At 60.4% G+C, this 10,558-nt stretch overlaps 1 protein-coding gene across 1 annotated transcript in view; it reads left to right on the forward strand.

The window, feature by feature from the left end:
* The window catches only part of LOC140484508 (insulin-like growth factor 1 receptor), a 31,888-nt gene extending 21,345 nt beyond the window's left edge, over nucleotides 1-10,543 (forward strand). Inside the window, exons 5-6 of the mRNA XM_072582890.1 lie at nucleotides 2,241-2,375; nucleotides 10,065-10,543. Coding sequence (XP_072438991.1) covers nucleotides 2,241-2,375; nucleotides 10,065-10,350 — 421 coding nt within the window. The 3' untranslated portion in view covers nucleotides 10,351-10,543. The remainder of the gene's footprint in view (nucleotides 1-2,240; nucleotides 2,376-10,064) is intronic.
* The last annotated feature ends 15 nt before the right edge of the window (nucleotides 10,544-10,558 follow it).

The raw sequence follows: 10,558 nt of genomic DNA on the forward strand, positions 1-10,558 counted from the left end.
CTCACTGTACACAATTCCAATGGACACAAACCCCCTTCCCATTCCCTCCCACTGGACACAATCCCAATGGATCCAAACCCCTTCCCATTCCCTCCCACTGTACACAATCCCAATGGATCCAAACCCCTTCCCATTCACTCCCACTGTACACAATCCCAATGGATCCAAACCCTTTCCAATTCACTCCCACTGTACACATTCCCAATGGACCCAAACCCCTTCCCATTCCCTCCCACTGTACACAATCCTAATGGACTCAAACACCTTCCCATTCATTCCCACTGTAAACAATTCCGATGGACCCAAACCCCTTCCCATTCCCTCTCACTGTACACAATCCCAATGGACCCAAACCCCTTCCCATTCCCTCTCACTGTACACAATCCCAATGGACCCAAACACCTTCCCATTCCCTCCCACTGTACACAATCCTAATGGACTCAAACACCTTCCCATTCATTCCCACTGTACACAATTCCGATGGACCCAAACCCCTTCCCATTCCCTCCCACTGTACACAATCCTAATGGACTCAAACACCTTCCCATTCCCTCCCACTGTACACAATCCTAATGGACTCAAACACCTTCCCATTCATTCCCACTGTACACAATTCCGATGGACCCAAACCCCTTCCCATTCCCTCTCACTGTACACAATCCCAATGGACACAAACCCCCTTCCCATTCCCTCCCACTGGACACAATCCCAATGGATCCAAACCCCTTCCCATTCCCTCCCACTGTACACAATCCCAATGGATCCAAACCCCTTCCCATTCACTCCCACTGTACACAATCCCAATGGATCCAAACCCTTTCCAATTCACTCCCACTGTACACATTCCCAATGGATCCAAACCCCTTCCCATTCCCTCCCACTGTACACAATCCGAATGGATCCAAACCCCTTCCCATTCCCTCCCACTGTACACAATCCCAATGGACCCAAACCCCTTCCCATTGACTCCCACTGTACACAATCCCAAGGGACCCAAACCCCTTCCCATTCCCTCCCACTGTACACAATCCCAATGGACCCAAACCCCTTCCCATTGACTCCCACTCTACACAATCCCAATGGACCCAAACCCCTTCCCATTCACTCCCACTGTACACAATCCCAATGGACCCAAACCCCTTCCCATTCCCTCCCACTGTACACAATCCCAATGGACCCAAACCCCTTCCCATTCCCTCCCACTGTACACAATCCCAATGGTCCCAAACCCCTTCCCATTCACTCCCACTGTACACAATCCCAATGGACCCAAACCCCTTCCCATTCCCTCCCACTGTACACAATCCCAATGGATCCAAACCCCTTCCCATTCCCTCCCATTGTACACAATCCCAATGGACCCAAACCCCTTGTTAGTGTTGGGGTTGGGGGTGGGTGTGTGTTCATGTGGGGTGTACGGTATTCTCTCTACTTATTGTCTCCTTCCTCCTCACCCCACCCCTCCCCGCCCTCCCTCTCTCTCTCTCTCCCTTTCTCTCTCTCCCCCCCTCTCTCTCTCCCCCCTCTCTCTCTCCCCCCTCCCTCCCCCTCCCTCCCCCTCCCTCTCCCTCTCTGCTCTCCCTCTCTCCCCCCCTCTCTCTGGCTCCCCCCTCTCTCTCTCCCTCCACCTCCCTCTCCCTCCCTCCCCCTCCCTCTATCTCTCCCTCCTCTCTCTCTCTCCTCCTCCCTCCCCCTCCCCCCCTCCCCCTCTCTCCCGCTCCCTCCCTCCCACTCCCCCCCTCCCTCTCCCCCTCCCTCCCTCCCCCCTCCCCCTCTCTCCCCCTCCCTCCCTCCCCCTCCCCCCCTCCCCCTCTCTCCCCCTCCCTCCCCCCTCCCCCTCTCTCCCCCTCCCTCCCTCCCCCCTCCCCCTCCCTCCCTCCCCCTCCCCCTCTCTCCCCCTCCTCCCCCTCCCCCTCCCTCTCTCCCTCCCCCTCCCCCTCCCTCCCCCCCCTCTGTCTCTCCCCCCCTCTCTCCCTCTCTCTCCCCCTCCCTCCCCCTCCCCCCTCCCTCTCCCCCTCCCTCTCTCCCTCCCCCTCCCCCTCCCTCCCCCCCCTCTGTCTCTCCCTCCTCTCTCTCTCTCTCTCTCTCCCCCTCCCTCCCCCTCTCTCCCCCCCTCCCCCTCCCTCTCTCCCTCCCCCTCCCCCTCCCTCCCCCCCCTCTGTCTCTCCCCCCCTCTCTCCCTCTCTCTCTCCCTCCCCCTCCCCCTCCCTTCCCCTCCCCCCGCCCGGGGGGTAATGCAGGTCCTTCGGGGTGGTCCTCTGGGAGATTGTCACTCTGGCAGAGCAGCCGTACCAGGGAATGTCCAATGAGCAAGTTCTCCACTTCGTCATCAACTCTGGGACCCTGGAGAGACCAGACCACTGTCCCGAGCAACTGTAAGACCCTCACCCTATACCCCCCAACAACCGGGTACAGGGAGCTTTACTCTGTATCTAACCCGTGCTGCCCCTGTCCCTGGGAGTCTGTGATGGGGGGACAGTGTAGAGGGAGCTTTCCCTTGTCCTTGGCAATGTTGGATGATGGGGCGGAGGAGGTAAATGGTGTAGAGGAGGCTTTCCCCTGTCCCTGCGAGTATTGGATTGTGGGGAAACTGTGTAGAGGAAGCTTTCCTCTGTCATTGGGAGTTAGCTGGGAGGTGGTGGGATGGTATAGAGGGAGCGTTCCCTCTCATTCAGTGTGTCGGATTGTGGAGGATGGTGTAGAGAGAGCTTTCCCCTGTCCCTTGCGGAGATGAATGGTTGGGGTTGGGGGTGTGTGCTGGTGTAGTGGGATCCCTCCCTGCAGTGTCTGATGGGGCTGTGTGCTGGTGTAGTGGGACACCTCCCTGCAGTGTCTGATGGGGATGTGCTGGTGTAGTGGGACACCTCCCTGCAGTGTCTGATGGGGATGTGCTGGTGTAGTGGGAGCCCTCCCTGCAGTGTCTGATGGGGGTGTGTGCTGGTGTAGAGGGAGCCCATCCTGCAGTGTCTGATGGGGATATGCTGGTGTAGTGGGAGCCCTCCCTGCAGTGTCTGATGGGGGTGTGTGCTGGTGTAGAGAGAGCCCACCCTGCAGTGTCTGATGGGAGTGTGTGCTGGTGTAGTGGGATCCCTCCCTGCAGTGTCTGATGGGGCTGTGTGCTGGTGTAGTGGGATCCCTCCCTGCAGTGTCTGATGGGGGTGTGTGCTGGTGTAGTGGGATCCCTCCCTGCAGTGTCTGATGGGGGTGTGTGCTGGTGTAGAGGGAGCCCTCCCTGCAGTGTCTGACGGGGATGTGCTGATGTAGTGAGTGCCCTCCCTGCAGTGTCTGATGGGGGTGTGTGCTGGTGTAGTGGGATCCCTCCCTGCAGTGTCTAATGGGGGTGTGTGCTGGTGTAGTGGGATCCCTCCCTGCAGTGTCTGATGGGGATGTGTGCTGGTGTAGTGGGATCCCTCCCTGCAGTGTCTGATGGGGGTGTGTGCTGGTGTAGTGGGATCCCTCCCTGCAGTGTCTAATGGGGGTGTGTGCTGGTGTAGAGGGAGCCCTCCCTGCAGTGTCTGATGGGGGTGTGTGCTGGTGTAGTGGGATCCCTCCCTGCAGTGTCTGATGGGGGTGTGTGCTGGTGTAGTGGGAGCCCACCCTGCAGTGTCTGATGGGGGTGTGTGCTGGTGTAGTGAAGGCCCTCCCTGCAGTGTCTGATGGGGGTGTGTGCTGGTGTAGTGGGAGCCCTCCCTGCAGTGTCTGATGGGGGTGTGTGCTGGTGTAGTGGGATCCCTCCCTGCAGTGTCTGATGGGGGTGTGTGCTGGTGTAGTGGGATCCCTCCCTGCCGTGTCTGATGGGGGTGTGTGCTGGTGTAGTGGGATCCCTCCCTGCAGTGTCTGATGGGGGTGTGTGCTGGTGTAGTGGGAGCCCTCCCTGCAGTGTCTGATGGGGGTGTGTGCTGGTGTAGTGGGATCCCTCCCTGCAGTGTCTGATTGGGCTGTGTGCTGGTGTAGTGGGATCCCTCCCTGCAGTGTCTGATGGGGCTGTGTGCTGGTGTAGTGGCAGCCCTCCCTGCAGTGTCTGATGGGGATGTGCTGGTGTAGTGGGAGCCCTCCCTGCAGTGTCTGATGGGGATGTGCTGGTGTAGTGGGTGCCCTCCCTGCAGTGTCTGATGGGGGTGTGTGCTGGTGTAGTGGGAGCCCTCCCTGCAGTGTCTGATGGGGGTGTGTGCTGTGTAGAGAAAGCCCACCCTGCAGTGTCTGATGGGGATGTGCTGGTGTAGTGGGAGCCCTCCCTGCAGTGTCTGATGGGAGTGTGTGCTGGTGTAGTGGGAGCCCTCCCTGCAGTGTCTGATGGGGGTGTGTGCTGGTGTAGTGGGAGCCCTCCCTGCAGTGTCTGATGGGGATGTGCTGGTGTAGTGGGAGCCCTCCCTGCAGTGTCTGATGGGGGTGTGTGCTGGTGTAGTGGGATCCCTCCCTGCAGTGTCTGATTGGGCTGTGTGCTGGTGTAGTGGGAGCCCTCCCTGCAGTGTCTGATGGGGGTGTGTGCTGGTGTAGTAGGAGCCCTCCCTGCAGTGTCTGATGGGGGTGTGTGCTGGTGTAGTGGGAGCCCTCCCTGCAGTGTCTGATGGGAGTGTGTGCTGGTGTAGTGGGAGCCCTCCCTGCAGTGTCTGATTGGGCTGTGTGCTGGTGTAGTGGGAGCCCTCCCTGCAGTGTCTGATGGGGATGTGCTGGTGTAGTGGGAGCCCTCCCTGCAGTGTCTGATGGGAGTGTGTGCTGGTGTAGTGGGAGCCCTCCCTGCAGTGTCTGATGGGGGTGTGTGCTGGTGTAGTGGGAGCCCACCCTGCAGTGTCTGATGGGGGTGTGTGCTGGTGTAGTGGGAGCCCACCCTGCAGTGTCTGATGGGGGTGTGTGCTGGTGTAGTGGGAGCCCACCCTGCAGTCTCTGATGGGGGTGTGTGCTGGTGTAGTGGGAGCCCTCCCTGCAGTGTCTGATGGGGGTGTGTGCTGTGTAGAGAAAGCCCACCCTGCAGTGCCTGATGGGGGTGTGTGCTGGTGTAGTGGGAGCCCACCCTGCAGTGTCTGATGGGGGTGTGTGCTGGTGTAGTGGGAGCCCACCCTGCAGTGTCTGATGGGGATGTGCTGGTGTAGTGGGATCCCTCCCTGCAGTGTCTGATGGGGGTGTGTGCTGGTGTAGTGGGATCCCTCCCTGAAGTGTCTGATTGGGCTGTGTGCTGGTGTAGTGGGAGCCCTCCCTGCAGTGTCTGATGGGGGTGTGTGCTGGTGTAGTGGGATCCCTCCCTGCAGTGTCTGATGGGGCTGTGTGCTGGTGTAGTGGGGGCCCTCCCTGCAGTGTCTGATGGGGGTGTGTGAAGGTGCAGTGGGATCCCTCCCTGCAGTGTCTCATGGGGCTGTGTGCTGATGTAGTGGGAGCCCTCCCTGAAGTGTCTGGTGGGGATGTGCTGATGTAGTGGGAGCCCTCCCTGCAGTGTCTGATTGGGCTGTGTGCTGGTGTAGTGGGATCCCTCCCTGCAGTGTCTGATTGGGCTGTGTGCTGGTGTAGTGGGAACCCTCCCTGCAGTGTCTGATGGGGGTGTGTGCTGGTGTAGTGAGATCCCTCCCTGCAGTGTCTGATGGGGATGTGCTGGTGTAGTGGGTGCCCTCCCTGAAGTGTCTGATGGGGGTGTGTGCTGGTGTAGTGGGATCCCTCCCTGCAGTGTCTGATGGGGATGTGCTGGTGTAGTGGGAGCCCTCCCTGCAGTGTCTGATGGGGGTGTGTGCTGGTGTAGTGGGATCCCTCCCTGCAGTGTCTGATGGGGGTGTGTGCTGGTGTGGTGGGATCCCTCCCTGCAGTGTCTGATGGGGATGTGCTGGTGTAGTGGGAGCCCTCCCTGCAGTGTCTGATGGGGGTGTGTGCTGGTGTAGTGGAAGCCCTCCCTGCAGTGTCTGATTGGGCTGTGTGCTGGTGTAGTGGGAGCCCTCCCTGCAGTGTCTGATGGGGGTGTGTGCTGGTGTAGTGGGATCCCTCCCTGCAGTGTCTGATGGGGGTGTGTGCTGGTGTAGTGGAATCCCTCCCTGCAGTGTTTGATGGGGGTGTGTGCTGGTGTAGTGGGAGCCCTACCTGCAGTGTCTGATGGGGGTGTGTGCTGGTGTAGTGGGATCCCTCCCTGCAGTGTTTGATGGGGCTGTGTGCTGGTGTAGTGGGATCCCTCCCTGCAGTGTCTGATGGGGGTGTGTGCTGGTGTAGTGGGATCCCTCCCTGCCGTGTCTGATGGGGGTGTGTGCTGGTGTAGTGCGATCCCTCCCTGCAGTGTCTGATGGGGATGTGCTGGTGTAGTGGGATCCCTCCCTGCAGTGTCTGATGGGGGTGTGTGCTGGTGTAGTGTGAGCCCACCCTGCAGTGTCTGATGGGGGTGTGTGCTGGTGTAGTGGGAGCCCTCCCTGCAGTGTCTGATGGGGGTGTGTGCTGGTGTAGTGTGAGCCCACCCTGCAGTGTCTGATGGGGATGTGCTGGTGTAGTGCGATCCCTCCCTGCAGTGTCTGATGGGGATGTGCTGGTGTAGTGGGATCCTTCCCTGCAGTGTCTGATGGGGGTGTGTGCTGGTGTAGAGGGAGCCCTCCCTGCAGTGTCTGATGGGGGTGTGTGCTGGTGTAGTGGGATCCCTCCCTGCAGTGTCTGATGGGGGTGTGTGCTGGTATAGAGGAGCCCTCCCTGCAGTGTCTGATGGGAGTGTGTGCTGGTGTAGTGGGAGCCCTCCCTGCAGTGTCTGATGGGGCTGTGTGCTGGTGTAGTGGGAGCCCTCCCTGCCGTGTCTGATGGGGGTGTGCTGGTGTAGTGGGATCCCTCCCTGCCGTGTCTGATGGTGGTGTGTGCTGGTGTAGTGGGAGCCCTCCCTGCAGTGTCTGATGGGGATGTGCTGGTGTAGAGGGAGCCCTCCCTGCAGTGTCTGATGGGGATGTGCTGGTGTAGTGGGAGCCCTCCCTGCAGTGTCTGATGGGGATGTGCTGGTGTAGAGGGAGCCCTCCCTGCAGTGTCTGATGGGGATGTGCTGGTGTAGTGGGAGCCCTCCCTGCAGTGTCTGATGGGGATGTGCTGGTGTGGTGGGAGCCCTCCCTGCAGTGTCTGATGGGGATGTGCTGGTGTAGAGGGAGCCCTCCCTGCAGTGTCTGATGGGGTGTGTGCTGGTGTAGTGGGAGCCCTCCCTGCAGTGTCTGATGGGGGTGTGTGCTGGTGTAGTGGGATCCCTCCCTGCAGTGTCTGATGAGGGTGTGTGCTGGTGTAGTGGGAGCCCTCCCTGCCGTGTCTGATGGGGCTGTGTGCTGGTGTAGAGGAGCCCTCCCTGCAGTGTCTGATGGGGGTGTGTGCTGGTGTAGTGGGATCCCTCCTGCAGTGTCTGATGGGGCTGTGTGCTGGTGTAGTGGGATCCCTCCTTGCAGTGTCTGATGGGAGTGTGTGCTGGTGTAGTGTGAGCCCTCCCTGCAGTGTCTGATGGGGGTGTGTGCTGGTGTAGTGGGAGCCCTCCCTGCAGTGTCTGATGGGAGTGTGTGCTGGTGTAGTGTGAGCCCACCCTGCAGTGTCTGATGGGGCTGTGTGCTGGTGTAGTGGGAGCCCTCCCTGCAGTGTCTGATGGGGGTGTGTCCTGGTGTAGTGGGAGCCCTCCCTGCCGTGTCTGATGGGGGTGTGTGCTGGTGTAGTGGGAGCCCTCCCTGCAGTGTCTGATGGGGCTGTGTGCTGGTGTAGTGGGATCCCTCCTGCAGTGTCTGATGGGGGTGTGTGCTGGTGTAGTGGGAGCCCTCCCTGCAGTGTCTGATGGGGATGTGCTGGTGTAGTGGGAGTCCTCCCTGCAGTGTCTGATGGGGGTGTGTGCTGGTGTAGTGGGATCCCTCCTGCAGTGTCTGATGGGGGTGTGTGCTGGTGTAGTGGGATCCCTCCCTGCAGTGTCTGATGGGGATGTGTGTGCTGGTGTAGTGGGATCCCTCCCTGCAGTGTCTGATGGGGATGTGTGTGCTGGTGTAGTGGGATCCCTCCCTGCAGTGTCTGATGGGGCTGTGTGCTGGTGTAGTGGGATCCCTCCCTGCAGTGTCTGATGGGGATGTGTGTGCTGGTGTAGTGGGATCCCTCCCTGCAGTGTCTGATGGGGATGTGTGTGCTGGTGTAGTGGGATCCCTCCCTGCAGTGTCTGATGGGGCTGTGTGCTGGTATAGTGGGATCCCTCCCTGCAGTGTCTGATGGGGGTGTGTGCTGGTGTAGTGGGATCCCTCCCTGCAGTGTCTGATGGGGGTGTGTGCTGGTGTAGTGGAGCCCTCCCTGCAGTGTCTGATGGGGATGTGCTGGTGTAGTGGGAGCCCTCTCTGCAGTGTCTGATGGAGGTGTGTGCTGGTGTAGTGGGATCCCTCCCTGCAGTGTCTGATGGGGATGTGTGTGCTGGTGTAGTGGGATCCCTCCCTGCAGTGTCTGATGGGGATGTGTGCTGGTGTAGTGGGATCCCTCCCTGCAGTGTCTGATGGGAGTGTGTGCTGGTGTAGTGTGAGCCCACCCTGCAGTGTCTGATGGGGCTGTGTGCTGGTGTAGTGGGAGCCCTCCCTGCAGTGTCTGATGGGGCTGTGTGCTGGTGTAGAGGAGCCCTCCCTGCCGTGTCTGATGGGGCTGTGTGCTGGTGTAGAGGAGCCCTCCCTGCAGTGTCTGATGGGGCTGTGTGCTGGTGTAGTGGGATCCCTCCTTGCAGTGTCTGATGGGAGTGTGCTGGTGTAGTGTGAGCCCTCCCTGCAGTGTCTGATGGGGATGTGTGTGCTGGTGTAGTGGGATCCCTCCCTGCCGTGTCTGATGGGGCTGTGTGCTGGTGTAGAGGAGCCCTCCCTGCAGTGTCTGATGGGGCTGTGTGCTGGTGTAGAGGGAGCCCTCCCTGCAGTGTCTGATGGGGATGTGTGTGCTGGTGTAGTGGGATCCCTCCCTGCAGTGTCTGATGGGGATGTGTGTGCTGGTGTAGTGGGATCCCTCCCTGCAGTGTCTGATGGGGCTGTGTGCTGGTATAGTGGGATCCCTCCCTGCAGTGTCTGATGGGGGTGTGTGCTGGTGTAGTGGGAGCCCTCCCTGCAGTGTCTGATGGGGATGTGCTGGTGTAGTGGGAGCCCTCTCTGCAGTGTCTGATGGGGGTGTGTGCTGGTGTAGTGGGAGCCCTCCCTGCAGTGTCTGATGGGGATGTGCTGGTGTAGTGGGAGCCCTCTCTGCAGTGTCTGATGGAGGTGTGTGCTGGTGTAGTGGGATCCCTCCCTGCAGTGTCTGATGGGGATGTGTGTGCTGGTGTAGTGGGATCCCTCCCTGCAGTGTCTGATGGGGATGTGTGTGCTGGTGTAGTGGGATCCCTCCTGCAGTGTCTGATGGGAGTGTGTGCTGGTGTAGTGGGATCCCTCCCTGCAGTGTCTGATGGGGGTGTGTGCTGGTGTAGTGGGATCCCTCCCTGCAGTGTCTGATGGGAGTGTGTGCTGGTGTAGTGTGAGCCCACCCTGCAGTGTCTGATGGGGCTGTGTGCTGGTGTAGTGGGAGCCCTCCCTGCAGTGTCTGATGGGGCTGTGTGCTGGTGTAGAGGAGCCCTCCCTGCCGTGTCTGATGGGGCTGTGTGCTGGTGTAGAGGAGCCCTCCCTGCAGTGTCTGATGGGGATGTGCTGGTGTAGTGGGAGCCCTCCCTGCAGTGTCTGATGGGGATGTGCTGGTGTAGTGGGAGCCCTCCCTGCAGTGTCTGATGGGGATGTGCTGGTGTAGTGGGATCCCTCCCTGCAGTGTCTGATGGGGATGTGCTGGTGTAGTGGGAGCCCTCCCTGCAGTGTCTGATGGGGATGTGCTGGTGTAGTGGGAGCCCTCCCTGCAGTGTCTGATGGGGATGTGCTGGTGTAGTGGGATCCCTCCCTGAAGTGTCTGATGGGGCTGTGTGCTGGTGTAGTGGGATCCCTCCCTGCAGTGTCTGATGGGGCTGTGTGCTGGTGTAGTGGGATCCCTCCCTGCAGTGTCTGATGGGGCTGTGTGCTGGTGTAGTGGGATCCCTCCCTGCAGTGTCTGATGGGGCTGTGTGCTGGTGTAGTGGGAGCCCTCCCTGCCGTGTCTGACTCCCTCCCCCTCTGTCCCAGCAGACACCAGTTGATGAGGATGTGCTGGTCGCGGATTCCCAGGTCCCGGCCCAGTTTCCTGCAGATCCTGCACCAACTGCAGGACGAACTGGGGCCGGCGTTCCGACAAGTCGCCTTCTACTGCTCCGGCCGGGAACGCGGGTCTCCGGGCGGGACTTCGGGATGCTCCCCGTCCCCGGAATCTCGGAGCAGGGGGTCACGTCCCCCCGGGAGTGGGCACCGGGACCGGCCATCGTACTGCCAACTCAACGGGGAGTTGGCCCCCGCTCATGGGAAGGACACACTCTGACTCTAGGGGGGGTGCGGAGGGGGCGTTCCAGCAGAGCCCTCCCCCCGCCCCGATACGTCTCCCTCTCCTTCCCGACCTCCGGAATGCCCCTGGACCCCACGGTCGCGGGATCCTGCTGCGTCAGGATGTTCCCGGGAATTCTCCTCCGCTCGTGTCTCTGTGTCACAACTCGAATAAATCACTTCTGCTCCTCCTCGCCAGCGTCTCT

Source organism: Chiloscyllium punctatum, chromosome 13 (assembly GCF_047496795.1).
Source record: "Chiloscyllium punctatum isolate Juve2018m chromosome 13, sChiPun1.3, whole genome shotgun sequence".
Lineage (NCBI taxonomy): Eukaryota > Metazoa > Chordata > Chondrichthyes > Orectolobiformes > Hemiscylliidae > Chiloscyllium > Chiloscyllium punctatum.